At 30.4% G+C, this 21,501-nt stretch overlaps 2 protein-coding genes across 5 annotated transcripts; both read left to right on the top strand.

Annotated features, from left to right (window-relative positions):
- The first annotated feature begins 1,185 nt into the window (after positions 1-1,185).
- On the top strand, positions 1,186-9,546 carry LOC111037631 (tetratricopeptide repeat protein 14 homolog). 2 transcript variants are annotated; one of them, XM_022320301.1, is made up of 3 exons: positions 1,186-1,496; positions 1,782-1,851; positions 4,944-9,546. In XM_022320301.1, exon 3 carries the CDS (start codon positions 4,950-4,952, stop codon positions 8,175-8,177), a length of 3,228 nt encoding a protein of 1,075 aa, XP_022175993.1. In that variant the 5' UTR covers positions 1,186-1,496; positions 1,782-1,851; positions 4,944-4,949; the 3' UTR covers positions 8,178-9,546. The 2 variants fall into 2 exon arrangements, with proteins under 2 accessions (XP_022175993.1, XP_022175995.1); XM_022320303.1 differs by lacking the exon at positions 1,186-1,496 and adding an exon at positions 4,225-4,301.
- A 1,859-nt stretch (positions 9,547-11,405) lies between these two features.
- LOC111037636 (WD repeat domain phosphoinositide-interacting protein 2-like) lies at positions 11,406-21,488 on the top strand. Of its 3 annotated transcripts, XM_022320312.1 has the most exons (11): positions 11,406-11,977; positions 18,996-19,078; positions 19,144-19,310; positions 19,389-19,583; positions 19,650-19,921; positions 19,994-20,164; positions 20,227-20,334; positions 20,418-20,533; positions 20,869-20,943; positions 21,104-21,160; positions 21,325-21,488. In XM_022320312.1, exons 1-11 carry the CDS (start codon positions 11,910-11,912, stop codon positions 21,411-21,413), a joined length of 1,401 nt encoding a protein of 466 aa, XP_022176004.1. In that variant the 5' UTR covers positions 11,406-11,909; the 3' UTR covers positions 21,414-21,488. The 3 variants fall into 3 exon arrangements, with proteins under 3 accessions (XP_022176004.1, XP_022176005.1, XP_022176006.1); XM_022320313.1 differs by lacking the exon at positions 21,104-21,160 and having other exon boundaries at positions 11,408-11,977; XM_022320314.1 differs by lacking the exons at positions 20,869-20,943; positions 21,104-21,160 and having other exon boundaries at positions 11,417-11,977.
- Positions 21,489-21,501: the final 13 nt, after the last annotated feature.

Here is a 21,501-nt window from a genome sequence, read left to right as displayed (position 1 = left end):
ACACTTCCACAGCATCGCAATGTTGTCACATTCGTGTCGGCGTTGGTGGAAATTGTTTTGTTGCTTTATTATATGGTTGTACACTAATTACTAAACTTAACACATTAGCTACCCGATAATACATAAATGGGGTTGAATGGGTATGAACTAAGGTCTAAGAGAGGAAAAAGGAACCCAAAACGATAATACTTTGAGACATTACCAACCCTGCCGTACAATACTCTGCTAAATGCTAAGGACCGAAGGATCGATTACACCAGGCGAATATTAAATTAAGTTGGCCTTTTACTCCCGTCGCAAATAGCAGACAAATTTAAACACTGGAGAGTGAAATCGTCATGGTTTGGCAAAATTAATTGTACTCTAATAACAATTGCTGCCTGCTGGTGACTTGAGAACTTTAGAACTATTATAGTGGTTAATGACCGTAACTCACGAATTAGCCTACTGACCTATAGAGTAGTCAAGTGTAATCGAACTTTTTATATGCTATGGACTATGAAATTGATGATTAAGTGACGAATAACTACAACTTTCGTAAAGGTAAACTTAATGAATAGGTTAAAAAAGTTAAAAGTAATAGAATGATTAGAATGTGCATTATTGCATAGTCATGTCACTCGTGTAGTCATGTGCACAATTGCACATGTCTCATAGCTATATTCTTATAATCTGTAGTCCACTCCGACATCAGCTCTCCCAACTTTTTTTTATTCTAATCACAATTCTTCCAATGACGTTTTTTTCTTTTTTTTTATCAAACCTGAGCACTATAAATCTGCTGTATTACCAACGTGAACATGTACATTTTCGATTTAATAAAACGCTGTTCATTAAAAATTACAAAACACTTAACAAGACCAATCACAAGTAGTTGCCATACACAAAACATAAAATCATTATGCTGACTAATTATTTATAATAATTGCAGCTAAAAGCCTTAATTTCTCAGAGCTGCAGCCTGCAAGCTTAAATCGTGGGAAACGAAGTTTTTCATTTGATTATTAAACGATTTAAATGTTATTATGAACTTCCAAAATCGTAAGCACCTGCACGTCCGCATTCGACGATCTATAGGAACCGCGAACGCGAAATCGCGTTTTTTGAAAAACCTGTGGCGGTAACACCGCCTACAATAACGCGCTTGTTGTTGTCTGCACTGTGCCCATGTGTATGACCATTTTGTGCGCCGTCTGCATTTTACACTGTTTTTGTTCGTCGTTCTTGTTGTTGGACCGTCTGCGGTGTATCGACTGTCGAACGACGAGCCTATGCTGAGTCTTGGCTGTTTTCTATTGTTCTTCTCGCACTCGGTCACGTTTTGCGTGATCGCTGATCGAAAGTGTTTCTTTGGCCATTAGCGTTTTTTGAACTGTAATTTTTTTACCATCGTCGCCGTGCGTTTGCTGCGCGACGAGACGGGTCGTCTGCACATAGACACAGTGCGCGTGCGGTTTCAACTCGCATAATCTTGGCAACAGATTCATGAATCGCTGGTGAGTTATTAGGGGAAAACGATAGTCGCGCGCCCGTTGTTTACTGGACGACAGAATTTATCATTAACCGCTCAAGGTCACGCGCAGTAATTTACGAACGGTCCCGATTCCCATTCCGGCGGCTTCCTGTTCGCCGCCCGGTCGAATCGGAAAAAAAAATTAATGAAAACCCATGTTTACACTTTTAATGTCAACCCCCCTCTACACCCCTCGCCCACGGAATTCACCCACCTCCCTCGCCTTTGACACCCACGATCACATCACAAACCTTTCGGTATGTTTCAGGCTAAATGAACCTCTCAAATTCTGATCTGAACGAACGCTTGTACTTTATCAACTTTAACCAAGACAGCACGTAAGTAAATGTTTCTTCCGAGTATAACTGCGCGACTTCGCGCTGCTGCTTGATATCTGTCCCGCCACTACGTGCTTACTTATGTCATCATGACCCGACGGACGTTATTGTCTGCCATATTATTATTATTATTATTGTGATGATTTACACGAGTTACTGTAACGGCTACGATGCATTATATATTTTTTTGTCTGGTACAATGTAAGTTATTCAAAGATACAAAATGTGTACATTGTAAAATGCGTTTTTTCGAACACCGTTGTGCGTTATACTCTACATTATACATGATATATAAAGAATGTGTAGTTCTCATGAATTTTCCACTTTGTATTCATAATTGATTTGCTTAAGTTTTTATTTCACTATACTGACGTATTAATTAAATTCGCTGCTCCTATTGTTATGCTACTAAGTAGGTTATTGTATTTTTTTTAAACATTAGGTATACATAATATGTTTGTGATAGTGTTGAATCAATTTATAATAGATGGTTACTTGTTAGTAAAGAAAAGGAATATTTAAATTACAACACTAGTGTTACAATTTTAACAATATATTTATCGTTTTCGTGAGACTTAAATAAATACCACAAAATAAAAAAAGCATTTAAAAAGTCCAACATGGCATAAATAATTTGCTTCTGCCTGTTACTAATATATTTTATTTTGTTTACAATGAATAACAATTAATTTGAATTTGTTGACTTCAGAGTAATTTATACACTACAATTTATACAACTTGCTTTTTTTTAATATCCTCTCCTATGTACTTTACAATTTTTAACGTTCAATTAATATTTCAACTATAACTTAGATGGTATTATACTCTTTTTTTAAATTTTAAATTAGTATTTAAGTTTTAAATTTAAATCAAATTTTACCTTAAATATAACTTCATGGTATGTATATGGTATATAATATGTATACGGTTGATATATATTATATTAGGTCTATAAATTGTTTCATTCAAGCATAATACAATAATGTTACCATGGATACCGAAATTAAAATATTGTTTCCAATATTATTGATACTATTTTATAACATTATAATGCTCTTAATTTTTTATTGATTAAATTTAAAAATAATTGTTGCAAGTGAAGTGATTGGATGTTGGCTATGTATTATCTCATTTACAGTATTGAATAATAAGTTAAACATTTGCATAAGCTACTAATATATTCAGTAATCTAAATTAAAATGTTAGTTAATTTAACATATTCAAAACATACACTCTATATGTGTACAGTCAAATAGCAAATAGGTAAAGTACAATATTTTATATATTGAATTAAAGACATTATACATTTTAAAATATTATATTGTAATCGATTTCTATGAGTATGCCATATTCTTGAATTTTCTGAGTTTTACCAATAAAATCAATTTTCCTGTGAAAGTAAAATTTAATTATTTAGTTACTAGGTAAAATTTATTTTTGAAAATATTATATTTTGGTTTACTTATGTTTTTTTCAAAGATTTAATTCATTTATATTTAACTCAAGTCTTTAGTCAAATATAAAACACTGTAAGTCTGAGTTAAATAAATTCAAAACTTCAATTAATATATTTTTATGTATTTAAAGTATGATAGTACATAAATGATAGCCATCAATCTCACTTACGTGCTTTATTTGTTATTTGTTGAGTAACTGAATGTTCTCTTAGGTAAATAAAATTTTTAACCTATTTCTTAAAAAAATCTGTATATTAACACCATAATAAATTATACATTTTTTTTATGTATACTTAAAAGTTCACACTTTTCTTATTAACTTGAGGTTTAAATTGAGTAAAGTTGTATTATTGTACATTTATTTGCCTACCTACCTAAATATTAAAACAGTATTAGGTGATTTATTATTATTTTGGGTATGTGTTTATTAAAAGTTAATTTGCTTCTAATGTACTTTTACTCAAAAATATGCCACGTAACCATGGTAGCAAATATTAAAACTGATGTATTTATTAAGATTGACTAAAGGTGTGCAGTTCACATAGACTGTTGCGTTTATAAAGCTGTTTCTTTTTTTTAATTCGTAATATTACTTTTTATGACAAAAAAATGATATTAATTAATGTAAAGTTTATGCTAATAGAAATTTCATGAGACTAATGATAACTTCATGATAACTACATTTAAAAAACAAGGTAATATTATGTAATAGGTACATAATAATTTCAATATATTATCGACTTAAAATGGAAATTAGTGAAATTAATTTAACATTTTTCACTTGAGTTTAATCTAGAGTTATTAAATTGTGATAAATTATTTTTCAAAATTATATTTTTTTAGAATTTTATTGAACATGGTTTTGTGGTATCATGTTTTTTTTCAAAAATATGATTTTGGATAATTATTTTATTAGTGCCAAGTTTTCGGTTGTAATCAAATCTACGTAAAAAATTATTATTCACTTCATCGTTATTACTGAGAATATTCCAGGTAAACAACAGTTTAAGTACCTATTTTTATTTTGTATAGAATTTTATCTTACATCTAACCAATAATAAATAAATAAAAATGTTGGAATTTTTATTACATTTTTAGTATTTAATATCTGTGAGGCAAAGCTGATCAACAACAATAATACAACTATTTTCAAACTCTTGATTAAAACTGAAGTGAAAAATACTATATTACAAAGTTACTCATTACATTTGTTTGAAATTTTGTTACATGCATGATTTTTAATTTAATACAATGGAAACAAATCAATTTAAGAAAGCTGTTACCATGGTTTTGTGTCATAATACAATACAGTTCAGCAGCTCATCATATTTTTCATTTATTATTCCTTCCAAAATTGAATGTAGGCACTTATATTAATTTGATAATTTTGTTTTATATCTTGTTGATCAACTTCTAGCCTTTTATTAGTTACATACATAAATTAAAATATGCATCACGCATCAGTAAATAATATAGCCTTGCTTTTTTAAATAATGAACAATATTCTACTTAATTCTGTATTTAACTTTATCTTTAGATGTTTTATTTTAATAAAAATATTTGTAAATATATACGCCATTAGTTTATTTTTGTTTATTTTTTGTTTTAAATAACCTAATTGTGATTTATTTTCAGATAAAAATGGAAGTCGAACTGGACCAAGATTTGCTGTATACTGCCATTCAATTTCATGGGCCTAATTTACAAGAAGCATTAGGAAGTGAATTGGGTGAGGTTGGAGATCTTGCTGGACTTTCTACTATAAGTTTCCCAGCTTATACAAATGGACATAGTATCAATAATGATTTGGATAGTGAAAAACAATTGAAACTTCATAAGTTTATTGCAAAAAATTCAAAGGCATTTTTTAGTGTTGATTTGGCTAACAATAAGCAAAAACAATGTGAAGACTTTGAGATAAACTCATTTACTGTAATGCCACCATTTGAAGTGTTCGGATATACCAACAAAGATACAAAGTTAAAACATTTCTTAAGCGAACTCTCTGAAGGAGAAATCATAATTACTTCAATATCCTCAAAAACTGTCTCTGGATTGATTTTAAAGGTATTATGCACTTATACTGAACCTATAAGATGTGTTTCTGATATTAATGTTCGTGGTTTTTGTCAAGCATCTATTCCTGGTCTTAGTATTGGGGACAACTTGTGTTGTGAAGTATTAGAGGTAGTACCTGAAGCTTGTAAATTAGTTTGTGGAATCAAAGGAGTTAAATGTCACAAGAAGTATAAAGATTTTCTCGGATTATTTAACATGGAGAATTGTCCTCAAACATTTAAATTGTTTCATGCTGGCAAAAACGATGAATCATATAACTCAATGTTACAGAACTCTACAGGATTTAAAAATCCGTCAAATACTTTAAACTTGGAGTTGATAACAGGTTTGGCTGATGATAGATATTCTATTATACCAGCTTTGTCGGGGAGCTTCCCTGAAAAAGAAATTGCATTAGAACTTCGCAAAGTTCAGTCTGCTCAATGGGCTATTCAAAGTGTCTCTGATGGAATTAAATATTTTAAAGCCGGACAACACTCTGAAGCATTTTTATGCTTAAATAAGGCATTAACCATAGATTCATTAAATGTGGAAGCTTATGTAGCTAGAGGAGCTTTATATGCCAATACAAGTCGTTTTCCAAAAGCAATTGAAGATCTAAAATCTGCCTTGAAAATTAATTCGAAACATGTAAATGGTCGTAAGTATCTTGGTGAAACTCTAATGGGGTATGCTAGGACTTTAGAGTCACAAAATAAATTAGAAGAAGCTCTACAATATTATGAAGAATGCTTGCATGTAATACCTGATCACGATGAAGCTAAAGCATCTATTGAATATCTTAAGTCAACTCTCCTAGTTTCAGGAGCAATACCTATGAATACGCTTGACAGTTTACCAAAAAAAAGAAATGATACGGATTTAGAAAAATCTGCTAGTAGTAGCAGCAGTTCTAATAATAGCAACAGCAGTTCAACTGATAGTTCAAGTTCAGGAAGTTCTTCGGATGATGAAAGTATTAGTTCTTCTGATACTGACTCTGATCACACATCCTCTTCTGATAGTTCTAGTGATGGATCATCTGGAAATGATTCACAAAAAGTAGAAAAAGAAAGATCCTTATCACCATTTAGTAAACGCTTAGCTATGATGGAAGGATGTAATACAAATGGTGGTGGTTTACCCTGTAATCCCTCATTTATTGCAACAGATAATTCTCAATCTCAGCAACAGAATTCAGAAAAAGAAAGTGATATTGAAGGAAGAATCCAAAAGTTAATACTCCTAAGTCAATCAAACAAAATTAAGAAAAGTAAGCAAATTGGAATCAATATTCAAAAATTATTACAAGATGCTTATGCCTTAAAGAATGAAGAAAAAAAGACAGATAAGAAAATGAAAAAATCTAAAGATAAAAAGAAGTCTCATAAACACAAGAAAAAAGATTCTAAAAATAAGCAGAAAAGTGCTAAAGACCATCAGGAACATCATCATAAAAAAAATAAATCAAAAAAACACAAATTCATTGAACAATCCTTTGATAACGAACAGCAAGTTGTCCAAAAATCCAGTCTCCCTGATCCGGAGAGTGTTAAATCAAATTTATCCAATTTATCAAGTTTAAAAGAAAATATATTCTTTAAAAAGTATGTGAAACCAGATAAACCCATTGATCAAAATGTTATTGATAAGGATAATGAACAATCGGACATATTTAAAGCAACTGAAGCTGTAGAAGTACCAAAGAATACTTACAAGTATGATGAAGATCCATCATTAATTCCAACACCTAAGTTTAAAATGCAACTACCTACTACAACTACAACTTACGTTAAGGTCAAGAAGAAGGAGACAACTGATAGCGGACCATACAATTGGGACAATAACCGTCTGCTGCCTACAAATCACGAGTTACAGAGAACTCAATCATCCAATAATAATGAGACTAATAATACAGAGCATACATTTCCTACTATGTATGACAACAACAAAGGATATTTTATTCCACCTCCTTCAACTCATCCAGTTCCTGAGAATAATATGAATAGTATGGAGTTTCAACAAAAGCAATCTTTTAACTCAGGACTTACAAGTCCCAATAACAAGCAAAGATCACGTACCCGATCAGTATCTAAGAGGCGCCTCAATTATTCAAGAAGTAGAAGTTCTGGAGGTCGTTCAAGTCAGTCGCCATTTAAAAAGAAGCCCAAAGAGACGTCAAAGTCAAAAACCAGGAGCCGTTCAGGATCTTATCCTCGACATCGACGTTATTCATCTTCACGTTCAAATCGTTCTCGTTCATCTTCGCGCTCATACTCTCGTTCCCGTTCACGTTCTCGTTCCATGCATCATCGCAATCGCATGCCATACTACAATAATCGTAACCGTGGCACATACTATAAACCACGTTTTCAAAATCAAAATCATCATAATCGTGGTTTTCAGAATCGTGGTTTCCAACATCGTGGAGGATATGTGCACAGACAAAATTATAATAACTATAACAATAACTGGAATAATAGAGGACAAAGAGGCGGTGGAAGGCAAAGATTCTTCCATTACAGACCTAGACAATATGATAGAAATAGACACTATGAGAGGCGCAGTTACTCAGGTTCACCAAATCGCCGTAGTCGTAGCCGTAGTAAGAGCCGTAGTGGATCTAAAAATTCCACGAAAGAATATAGAAAACGTTATTCTGGTGGTAGTGGTGAAGATCAACAGCATATTGCTAATAACAAGCCCAAGACTCCACCAGAACCGACTTCTGAAACCAATAAATGGCAACTTGATGGCAATGATAATGGTAACAGGAATTCACAAGATCACGATGAAGGATCCATTGAATGAAAATACAATGCTGACAACTAAGAACATATTTGATGGTTCACTTATTTTACACAAACATTCACTGGAGATATATTTTTCATTTGTTTTAAATTATGTCTTTTTTTTTTAAAATTTTCACTATGGATTAAATAACCATTTAAATCCTATTTAAAATTAAGGTTTTTTTAATTGAGTACTACAATTTTAGATTTCTAATTTTGCTTTAATTAGTTAACTTTGGGCTTTTATACTAGTATGCTTTCATTTAAAATTGTATTACTATAAATTAATAATCATAATTATTCATACATTTTAGTTGACAACTATAATTTGTATTATTACATCAGTGTATAAAATATATTTTATTAATTGATTAAAAACAGACTGTATTTTATATGTTTAATAAAATATGTAGTACTTAGTTTAAAAATGTTATCCTCTTATTTGTTCAAAGAACACATTCTGTACCATCCTATATTTTAATTTTAATAATCATCAAATTTTAAAAAGATAAATCACTCATGATATTACTCATGTAATTTAGATATTTATTTAAATTAATGGACTACAGTACAAAATTAATGTTAGTTATTATTAGCATTATATATTTAGTATTTGTGTTGTATGGGGTATTTCATCTTTGTATAAAACTATTTTGAATAATAATATAAAAATGAATTTTTAAAGTCATACATTTTCTTTACATTTTCTTTACATACCTTGATATTTGAATCACAATTGAACATCAATCTTTATCAATCGTTTTTTTTAATATAAATTAACTAGTATATATTTTTTGTAAATGTTTCAGTTAATTAAAAAGTACAAGTTTACATTTTTTACTATGTAAATACAAACAATTTACTCAATTCGAATTTCATATTTTATATTAATATTTCATTTTTGGCACTTTTTTTGTGAAGATTGTGATATAACGACTATCATAGTATAATTAATGGTTTCATAAATTCATATCTTGTGTCTAATATGTTTCAAATTGAATATTTATCAATGTTGATGATTATATATTATATAATTGGAGTCGGCAGCCAAGGTTTTGAGCATTTTGGGACAAGCTTAATTTTGTGTGTTCTTTGCTGTTTCTACCTAGTTCTTAACAATATTATTTGTATTATTATTACTTGTAATTTACCAGTTGTAATATATATATATTCATTTCCATATTCTTAAAACTATTGTGTTCTACTAAATATTTTTAGTCCATTAAACCTACCACTCACTTGGTATCAGATAACCAAATGCAGCACCCACTCGTATACGTAATATATAGATACATCTTACTTTATAGTTTATTGTAAAACAAATAATATTAGTTTAATACACTATATTGCAGTAAAAATCTTCAGAAAATATAATTATATTTAATTACTGTCTCGATTTTTAATTTTTTTCAAAGAATTCCAAGTACTTCTCTATGTTTTTATTAGGTAGTTAGTGATATACCTATACTATGATTCATTATCTATGAGGAACCTATTAACGATTTAACATATTATTGTGCATTGAAGTATTGAACTTAATACAGGAGACAGAATCTATATAAATTAAAAATAATACAGTTATAAGAAATTTAGGATATATTTAAATTGGTTAAACTAAAACATTAAATAAAAAATTTATAATAATTGAAATAAATTAAATCTTGTTTATAACATGGTTTTATATCATAACTTATTGAAACACCCTATCCAATTAATATATGTTTACAGTGACAAATTTGTTTGAACAACTTTTAGCGGATTCGTAAATGAAATAGTTACAACTGCATTCCGTCATAGATATGCCATACGCGTAACAGTCAACAGAGGTAAACAATAATAATAACTTATTGCATATATTTATTTGATATGAGTACTCTATGAAGAATATTAATAATTGTGTAACCGAGTCAATATTATTAACTACTGTGTTTCGACATCAATCTAGAGTCTAATCAATTTTAACTGGTCATACTAATTTCCTAATCCAATTTGAAAATTTATACATCCGTATTATTTAGTAGGTTATGTAAAATAATTATAGTTTGTTCTTTTGAAGTATTATAATTATTTTTAATGACAATGTTTATTAAAAAAAAAAATTGACTGAAAATTAGTGTTGCCAGTCGCTAGATCATACATCTCGTGTGTAATAATTGACGATATAATAATATATTAATTTGTACATTATGTACGATATACCCACACACACACGCGCGCGCGAGTGTTCGTGCAAAGTAGGTATGTAAAACTTACACAGCGCGAAACCATGCGTCGTTAGTTAGGAGCTTGTGCGTTCAGCTGGAGGATTTTATTATTATGACGTGATATAATAGAAGTAACAATTAATATGTAATGCAACGGACGGCTACAGCTGTTCGCCCATTTTTAAACGTCAAGGCGGTCCGGTCCCGCCAAACAGCGGCAATGCGTTCAAAATAAATTACACGTTCGTTTGCGTTTTTAACCAGGTCACGGTTGGAGGTCAAGTTAAGTTTCGCGCTAACGCGGCGGCGGGCGAAAGTGATTCTCCACGACGGTGTAAATGTGTAATAATAATAATAATATGACAGTCGCGAGTCGCAACAACAATAACAACAGCGCACATCACGAGCTCCGACCAGCGATATCGTTGGCATTCCAGGAATAATCAGTATTTTTTCGAAACACAAATCTCCAGTTCTCATGCCCCGCGCGTAGGCGCACCTCGTTTCGTTCCGGACTGAACGAAAAAATCGAAAATCGGCCAACGCTTGAATTTTTGTAACATTATTATCGCGGACGGCTGTTTCGGCTGTAAATCTCAGGCTCACCGCGGGTCCTCTTTTCCGTCACCACCACCACTGCCGCCGCTATCTCTACGTGACACAGTTCCACGCGTGAACTTTGGTCCGCGGCGAGAAAAACGGCGCACCGCGTTCGCGAAACCACTGCGACGACACGCTATCCGCGCACACGATTTGGTGGTAACGCGCTGCGGCGGCGATCCGACGTGCGCTCGCCGTACTCACAACAACAATTATTTTTTACTACCTAATTATAATATTGAAAATATGTCAAAATGTGTTGTGGGACCCATCTTTTATGACACGTAACTCGACTACCTGTCATTACAGTCATTACGACAACAACGATTATTGTAATAGAGACGAGCGCGTTATCTGTTGTAGTGTTGTTGTTGTTGTTGTTGTTGTTGTTATTATTACTATACGCGCGAGCGACTGTGCTGGTTGTGCGCCGCGTGTGTGTGCTGCGCGCGCGTGTGTGTTTGTGGGTGTGTGCAGTGCGCGTGTAACAGTCGACGCACCGCTGCCATGGTCAATAAGTGCTGAAAACTGTGCTAAACGATAGCATGCAGTTCGACGCGAAGATCGCTATATGTATATAGTCGGCCGCCGCCGTAGGTACCTATAACAACAACTGCACTGTTGTGGTTGTGATATGATTTTTGCAATACTTGCCGTCGTGTCGCTGTGATTCTGTATGTTTATTATTATTAATATTTTGATTTGAAACATAATAATACTATTAGAAATAATCGAAGTTTCGTTTTCTGTTTTTTTTTTTTTTTTGGTTTTTAAACGAGTATTATAATTAATTTTAATACCTAATTATACGAGGCGTGTGCAAAACCTCCGGTTACAATAACGGGAGTTCGAAGTGAAGATGTGCTAAAAAAAATAAAAATTCGAATTTTGTCGTCGCGATATCGTGATTCGGCGTATCGCACGCGCATATACCGGTATTATATTTAATGTCGAACGGTACTCCGGAACTCAAATATTTCAGTTTTGGTACCGCTGGTAAAAAAGTGTTGAGCAAGTACGATTTTGAACATGATATACTTAATAATATATAATTGATGCTATGCGTTTTTCTATGATATAATATATTATGATACAAACTGATAAATTACTATATGAATTTTAAAAATAATTCGGCAATTTTGTCAGGGCTACAAATTGAGTGCAAGCGAAGCTAGCGGTATTACATAACATTAAAATATCATAATATTTAATAAAATAATATCAATATGTGCAGTTATAAATTATGTAATATTATTTACTATTATTTACACCGTAAACTATCGCAACGTACATCCGTCGTCATAGTGTTTTGCGATAACGATATTTATATTGTAATGTTATAAAATGTAGAAATTCCCTAAATTTCAGTCGCTTGCAAAAAAAATAAAATGTTTGGCTTTTACCATTTGACACGATCCAGGATCGTAATTAATCATTATACTTACCATTGTATCATATAATCCTCACGTGTTTCAGTATTAAAGTACATATTATTAACGTTTATATTATTAATGCACTATATTGGTATACGTATTGATACTATTTTTTTTCTTATATCATTTCTATAGGTACTAGGTAAGTTTATAATATTATGCCTATACTCTAAAAAAAACTGTATGACCAGACTGTACTGATACTGTATAATATTATGATCGCCACTTGTTTTACTTCCACGCTGCCCAAAGTTACGGTTCATAAACCCAAGGTTTGATGATTGTTATTATAATGATTTGAGCAATTTTTTTCTGACAATGAGTCATTTTTTACCTTGCAATCCATCTAATTATGCAATTTTACAAACTCAACCAATAAATACTATATCCATAAAAAATATACATTACATGTACATTATAATATATTATACGCTGCGGTCGCTAATAGCGCGCAGAACGTTGTAGCATCGACTATAGAATTTTAAGCAATTTTTTATAAATTAAAAATTAAAATCATACTTAATATAAACGAAATTATTTCGTCTTGTTATAATTATTTAACTATATAATCTAAGGTATACAGTTTATTAAATTTCATCAGCCATCATCATCATTCGTCCTATATTCCTATTGTATGGTCTGCGATCTCAATAATTTTTTTGCGTTGTTATCCTGTCTATATTTTGGCTATATAGGTAATATGACGTATAAAACAATAATGCTAGTGATACTTTCCCTATATATCTCTACTTTGTTGTGTGCGTGGGGTTATGTACTTCTCCTCGATTCCTACACGGCCATAATACACACCTGCACATTAAATTGTAAATTTTTATTCAGTGGTTCTCATACTATACATTGAGTGTGGAGGACTTGTTATATATAGTTATGTAATTAACCAGTTGACCTTAGAGATTTAAAATAAATGAACAATCCTATAGGTACAGGAATATTATTTAAAATATACGAGGGATTTTTTATAGTGAAATTAGTATATTCGACGTGGCAAGAAGTTTGAAATTTTACGTAAGAAAAATACGTTTACGTATACGTTTTTTAACGATGTTTCATCAAACATAATCGCACCCATTTTTTTCTTTTAATAATGCATTTTTCAAATTCTATATTTTGGCATTTTTAAGTTTAAGTATTTTCATTCATTCAGATTTTTATGCATCAAAATCAAAACTCGAATAATAGTCATTTCTGAATTATCAAATTGATCAAAATGTGTATAGTATAAGAATAATAATACTTAAAAATAGTTTTACAAATTATAAATTGTTGATGCGAATTAATATATTAGTTACTAACATTTTAAAATTATCATAGATAACTCCCATATCTCCCAAATTCATTATCGTGGACAACTCATAGCTACTCGTACGAATTTCGAAATAGATACATACAATTCTCAAATAACCCAACTGGCCAACTAATAAAATATTTACTGAAAAAAAGAAGTAGGACACAAAACTGAATTATATAATTGTATAAAGAATGTAAGTGAGTATTTTAATAAGTATACTTAAAAATCCCTAAAAATAGAATTTGAACAAGTTCATTATTAGTTAAATGAAAAAAATGGGGGTGAGCCATGAGCACGCTTGCCGAATCACTCTGTATAAAGTTTAGTAACTTATTATTTCAGTTACTATAAATTTAGTGTTTTCATATCTAATGCTGTTGATGCAGTTCGGAGAACAAAATTTTCATTACGAGTGTTTTATTAATTGTATTCTGACATGGTATAATTAAACAAATTTTTAAGGGTCTTGGTAATGTAACGGCTTAAAATGTACGAGCTATGACTTAAAGTCTTGTAATAATATTTATAAAGGCCATATATTTTAATACCTATACATAGATATAGAGATACGTCTTTGTTTCTTTGTGTCTTGTGGAGCGGTATTTTTCTTTGTCCCCGGGATCTTGTCTGTCTTCTGTCACTAATATTGTCAATATAATCGTAACTGTTAAACGTTATTATATGTACTGGGAATAAACTTCTATGTGTATATAATATATGTACCAATTAATTATATAATTATGGAACTTTATATTTATTTATGTATAAATATGTTTATATGAAAATGATTTATGACGTAGATGATTATAACTTAGCAGTAATAATAGGTATAATTATTATTATAATAACCTTTAACATGGGCAAATGGTACTACACAATATCATTTTAGTGTACTAATGTACATATTATATACATTTTGTAACCGCAAAAGCGATTAAATACTGTGAGGTAACACACATTTTTATCAAAATAATTTGGTTTGGATTTATTATCTTAAAAAATATATATTATATATAGGAAGTGCTGAAACAATTAAATTGAAAATAAATAAATAGAGGGCAACATACCAGTCACTATAAATTATAATACGAGATTCGCGATTATTATTATCATTTTTTTAAAATGATATATAGGACGTGATTTTATTGAGCAGCATACGTGTGTCAAATAGAAACAAAAAAACGTAATCTTACGTGATTTTAATACTTAATAATTAATTTTCTTTCATAACAACGTATTCCGTATGCGTAGTTATTGTTTAATGATAAGTAAACAATAATATGTCATCGTAGTTATCTTTTAATTGTCTATTTATTTGTACATACACGCCGATGTTTGATGAGATTTACTAATTCAATTATAATTTTGTTAAATTATCGCGAGATGATTATACTCTTTATTGTCCAAATCATTTTATCACTTAGTGGAGGTTATTTTTCAGTTTTCTTTATTGTAATAAATTATTCTTAATATTTCGTTCGAATAGTGCATTATAAATTATTTCTAAATGCTAATAAATTGTAATTTACTAAGTACAATACAGTATTTGTATGGATTTTGAAACATGTATTTTATTAAAATAATTAAAGCGTCCATAAGAATTAACTGAAATACGTGAAATGGTGGAATATTATACCTAGTGGATATAATAAGTACTTCAGAATATACAGACATTACAGTTCACATTTAACATAGTAAATTGTATACTTATTAACTACTAAAATTTAAAATTGCGTAATTATATGAATATAAAAAAACGTGTTTAAAATATAACAACTGGTATGTTTACATAGTGTATATATCTATATGTAAATATGTAGGTATATGAATGTATGGATGGTAGACTTGTTATTTTCTATATAGCTAATGCTGATAATTTCAACGTCCAATCTGTTTTTCTAATTCGTTATTACCTGCAGATATAAAATATCCGTTAATATTATTTTTATACTTTCTTAATATGATGTCAGACTCAATTTTTGGAAACGATTGAATTTCAATTTTCTTAAACAGAACACAACTCTTGATAACATGAGTTAAACTAAGATACGAAGTTATTATTATTAGGAAACAATATGCTGATTATCCATTCTATTATGGTTCACTATTTAAATAATCAACAGTGATTTTAAAATTATAACAATATTAATTAAAAAATATATTTGGGTATTTTAAAAAGTGTACCAACATAGCATAATAATTTGTTTTAAAAATGTGTTCGTTACACATTAGGTTATGCATAGGTAGTTATATTATCATTATGAAAGAATGTTTCCCAAGTGAAGGCCTCTTTAGTCAATACAAAACACATACTAATAAATGATTTTTAAAGAGTTTTTTTGAATTTAAATTGTTAACAAAAACTAAAATTAATTTCACGTAATAAATATAAATCCTATAAAAACAAATATATAAAAAAAGAAGTACGATATGGTGGCTGGGTATATGTGTCTTGTATGCTGTCTTATTTTTCATGTATAATATAGCTAATACTTCTACTAAATGTTGTATGTATCGCTATAGAATCAAATAATTAACGATTTTCTATTAGCATCCTGACATATAAGATTCATGTTTTACAAAATATGTTTTAAATAATAAAGAACTCGTATAGGTACATCTGTACTTGAAATAAATTAAATTGAAATTTATATAGATTTGCATCACGCATTTTGTATTACTTACTTGCGATAATATTATCGTCCTTCGTGTCTTCTAACTTTTATATTTATTCATTTTTTTTCCATAACAAATGAAAACAATAGATTTTATTTGTAATTAGATTTGAGTAGAAGAACATTATGTAACTACTTTTATAGTACATGTATGGCCATACGCGGTTCGTAGTTCAATATTCTCTAAAATGTGTTTTGTACGAGTATTATTATAATTTTAAGTTGTACCTGTAAAGTATTTAATAGGAATTAGTGTTAGTCATGTCGTTCTTTATAATGTTTTAAAACTGTAGTGCTTTTTGTTTACCTTATACGTCGTTTTAAATACCAAGGTCTGGTAAACTAGGGATATAACTATCTTGATAAAATGAAATATGACTAGAAGCATAGCAAATACTACAAGTGTATCTATAATGTGCATACTATGCAGTGTGCAGTGTGCATCTATCAAGGTTACTTGGTGCGACGGTGCATATGTTTCATAATCACGATGCAAGGTTTTTTGTTTAATTTACACGTGTCAATATTAACAAAATACTTTCAAAACAAATTGATTTTTTTCCAATGTATTCATCATATAAAAAAAGTGCATTGTGATTAATATGGTAGGTATATAGTGTATAACATTGAAAGAACAACATTGTTGAATTGTCCAATATACCTAAGTATAAACAAGTAAGCTAGGATAATAAATATAATATTTAGAGCCGAGTCTTAGACCGACGGCCACCTGCCAACCTATATAGATTCAACCTTATTAATAAATTACGCTCTGGTGTATAACAATTAACAGGTACACAAATTTGAATTCAAACTAGTAACTTAAGACTTATGATTTATTTAACTTTGTGTGCTATAGATAATAATATATAATGGTAGGTTTAAACGATATGGCGACTATGATGATTAGAAAATTAAAATAACTTAGTAACCTAATTATTAATATATTAAAAAATTGAATTAGTAAAAATTGTATGGGTACAAATGTACAATGTGCTGGACAGAAAATTGTATCCATTTTATATTTCAAATAACCATTATTGTAGAATAAGGACTATTTCCCTAACACATTAAGTTGAATTACTCGGAACCTGCGAAGTTTGATATTGTATTATTTGTATAGATGTGTTAACATTTTTTCAAAAGAATCATTTGATTCACAATTTGGAGAAAGTACTGTACTAAAGTACTGAAAAAAAGAATTTTGTGTCGCTGCACAAAACTTCTTGACTTACATATAACAATCTCAGTACACGAAACTCTGCAGGTCTTTAAGTGCACTTAAAAATTCCGAAAATCGAATTTTGAATGAGGTAGTGCGTAGTGAAAGGATATGAGATGCTCTTGGTGAATTTAGAATTACCCTGTTTATTGTTTAAGTGAGATTTGATTATTGGTTAATATATTTTATAACTGCAGATAGTAAATAGGTATGTTTATTAAGTGCCCGCATGGCCGCATGTATAATAAGTAGGTACAGTGTTAGTTTTGGGGTGGCTAATTTTAAATTTGTACGAGGGGCTGAATCCGTCAATGAGTGTACCATAGACTTATTATTAGGTATATATAGGTTCCTTATAGGTATATGGAGTGTACTTACCTCTTCATTGGTTATATGGTCACTGAAATGGTCATCAATATTATATGATAAATCATTTCTGTTCCCTCAAAGCCTGATTTTCTTCTTGCGTAATGTTTTATGATAGGTACCTGGATTACATTCGCTAGCCTAAAAAATGCTAAGTCAACATATTCAATTATTAAATAAAAATTACCGTTCTCAAAAATGATGACTTAATGCGGTAGGTAATATATTGGCAAAAATATCTCCGAGATTATATTGATTTTTTTTTCGTATAAGAAGTACATCATAAATTCATAAGTTTCATATAATCGTACACTTAGATTGAATGCACGCAGATGATATGTTTCAGCGAGTCCTTTTTTAGAATTTTAAAATAGTCTTCCAGAAAAATGTTATACACAAGTACCTAAGGACTGACATTTGTTGTACCTACTCTCGTTAGGTTTTAATCAAAATGTATTTCAATTTTTTGAAGTGAAAACTTCATTATGCAGACCGTTTAGCACATTAAAAAAAAATATATATTTCAAACATATATTTAATCAACTAAATACAATAATTATTAATTTTTTTTTTATTTTTGTGGTTCAGATAACAATAATTCCGTGGGTGAAATTTTCAGATAGGAGTAGAATATCAACTACGTTTTTTGTGATTCGATTTTATGTAGATGATGAGATTGACTATTTGTCTGAGTTATCTGGTCATCATAGTATTTAGAACGATGATTTGCTTCAGCTAGCCGCAATCTCAACCAGAGTTTCATTTGTGCTTAAAGTATCTACTAAGATTAAAACCTCAGTAAGCTGTGATAATGACTTTTTGTAGTAGTTTAAGTACAATTATTATGTCATTTACACCACTGATAGTTACAGTAAATATCTGTAACTGAAAAACTTATATACATTTAATTCATTTAATTTGTACGGAAATACCAATCCTAAAATCTACTATGAAATATGAATAAATCGTTTAACTTTTTTTTTTTTTTAATTTTGGTAAATACTTAACATATATTTATTTTGTTTTAGGTCACTTGCTGTTGGTACAAAGACTGGATATCGTTTGTACTCATTGTCTTCCGTTGATAATTTAGACCAAATATATGAAAATGGTAAGGCTAATTTAATTAAATGAAAATATTGAATTGTGTAAAAATTATACTTGAAATTGTGACAGAATCTGAAGATATCTGTATTGTGGAGAGGCTATTCAGCAGTAGCCTGGTTGCAGTGGTCAGCTTGTCGTCGCCACGTAAGTTAAGAGTGTGCCATTTTAAAAAAGGGAATGAAATATGTAACTACAGCTACTCAAACACTATTCTAGGTGTGAAACTAAACAGGGCTGTAAGTATTATGTTTATTTCTTTAGAGTAGGTAACGTACCTGTAATGGCGTTAATTATTGTCAATTTATTTTTGGCAGAGATTAGTTGTATGCCTAGAAGAATCTTTGTACATACACAATATACATGACATGAAGGTCTTGCATACAATCAGAGACACTCCACCTAACCCAGCGGGACTTTGTTGTCTGTCTACAAATAGTGATATGTGCTATTTGGCCTATCCCGGTTCAAGTACAACCGGTGAAGTGCAAATTTTTGATGCCATCAATTTGGTAATCATTTTATATATGCTCGTTGTTTTGATTTTTTGAGTTGAAATTAATTGAATTGTATTTTAGCAATCTGTGTCCATGATCTCAGCTCATGAAAGTCCTTTGGCGGCAATGGCCATTAGCCACCAGGGTAATAGAATAGCGACGGCCAGTGAACGAGGCACAGTTATTAGAGTGTTCAACATTTCTGATGGTGCCAAACTGTATGAGTTCCGTCGTGGTGTTAAGCGCTGTGTCAGTATTTGTAGCTTGGCGTTCAGTATTGATGGCTTGTACTTGTGTTCATCAAGTAATACTGAAACAGTGCACGTGTTCAAATTGGATGACACCAAAGAAATGTAATTTACTATTCATCATAATGTGCGTTTAATGGATGATAATAAAAATGTTTTCTCTTTTATTCTCTGTAGTCCACAAATGCCCGACGAACAACAAAGCTGGATGTCGTTTTTGTCAAAAGCCGTTACTGCATCAGCTAATTATTTACCGACTCAAGTAACAGATGTGTTCAACCAGGGAAGAGCAGTAGCTTCAATCCATCTACCGTTTCAGGGACTAAAAAACATTTGTACTATAGTGATGTAAGTAACCAATTTACTAAAAACAAAACATTTTGAAATTACTTTTGATTTATTGTTTCTAGGGTTGACAAAGTTTTAAGGCTCCTGGTTGCTTCATCCCATGGATATTTATACGTTTATAATTTAGATATGGAAGAAGGCGGTGAATGTACTCTTTGGCGTACTCATAGGTTTGTCAATGCTTTGTGTTTGTATAATTGTTGTAAATTTGAATTAATAAATCGATATATATTGAACTATGTCTCTATATTAGACTGGATGGCCAATTAGATGTAGTGGACAGCCCTAAACCAATCAAATTGAAGGAGGCCAATATAACCAAGTTAGACAAAAACATGAGGACAGAATCCTCAATTGATAAAAATTTAGGTTTGTAAAATCAATCTCTAAATTTAAATTATTTCATCATTTAAAACTATTAGTATAATATTTGATCATCATAACTCACATCAGTTAACATACCAAACAAACAAAAATTAATTAAAACGAATTTGAGGTACACAAAATGTGAGGCTTTTTAAAATAATATCACATTGTCCTATGCTTATATTTTAGTGAAATTTCATATAATATCTATTAAAAATATATGAGTTAGAATATTCTACTAAACGTTGTTTAAATGATAAACTTATTCCATTTGTAACAAGTCATTTAACATTTGTTATGAGTCGTTGACTGGTAGTTTCTAAAATTGTTTGCAACAGATACTGGGACCGCAGTAGTGTTAGACACTAATCATATGACTGAGGACTGCTTGGATTACACACTATCTGTAGCGAGTGAGTATGCAGCTTTTGCCCTTAATTTTAACATGGTTTGAATGACACCGTTGTTGGTTTTGTTTTCTGCTGCTCGATTCCTTCTCTCTAAATTGCTGTCCTTCAAATGAACCTGCTGTAATCTATGTGTGTATTTGTGTTTATGATAATACCTAAAAAGATCCAGTCGGAAGTTATGCTGGTGCCCTCAGGGGACATCCTCCATCCAGTCAGTCAGGTATTTTTCATAAGAACTCATAACATTTGTGAATTTTTCATTTGACAACAAAATGCGTACTTAGACAAAAATATTACATTATACATTATACATATTTCAATGTTGAGCAATCCTCTCACAAAATATAATATATTTGTTGGATAAACTATAATTATTTATTACAGATGCAGAGAATCATGTCGACAGCTTGACTGATGTATCCGAAGATCGATTTAACTTGAACGACGATTCAGAGTTTCCTCCAGTTATATGAAACTTGCATGCTTATCATTTGTATTGTTAAATTTTTGTTAAATTGTTTGTCTTCATATTATATATTTTTTTTTGATCTGCCTTTTCTT

The sequence above is a fragment of the Myzus persicae genome, unplaced genomic scaffold (genome assembly GCF_001856785.1).
Source record: "Myzus persicae strain clone G006 unplaced genomic scaffold, MPER_G0061.0, whole genome shotgun sequence".
Classification (NCBI taxonomy): domain Eukaryota; kingdom Metazoa; phylum Arthropoda; class Insecta; order Hemiptera; family Aphididae; genus Myzus; species Myzus persicae.
Note: the sequence above shows the minus strand (reverse complement) of the source record. Positions and strands in the feature narration are given on the sequence as shown.

Coding starts and splice junctions, on each gene's coding strand:
- LOC111037631 (XM_022320301.1), top strand. CDS start 4,950: ATGGAAGTCGAACTGGACCAAGATTTGCTGTATACTGCCATTCAATTT.
- LOC111037636 (XM_022320312.1), top strand. CDS start 11,910: ATGTCGAACGGTACTCCGGAACTCAAATATTTCAGTTTTGGTACCGCT. Junction 11,978..18,995: donor GGTAAAAAAGTGTTGAGCAA/GTACGATTTTGA, acceptor ATTTTGTTTTAG/GTCACTTGCTGTTGGTACAA. Junction 19,311..19,388: donor GTGTGAAACTAAACAGGGCT/GTAAGTATTATG, acceptor TATTTTTGGCAG/AGATTAGTTGTATGCCTAGA.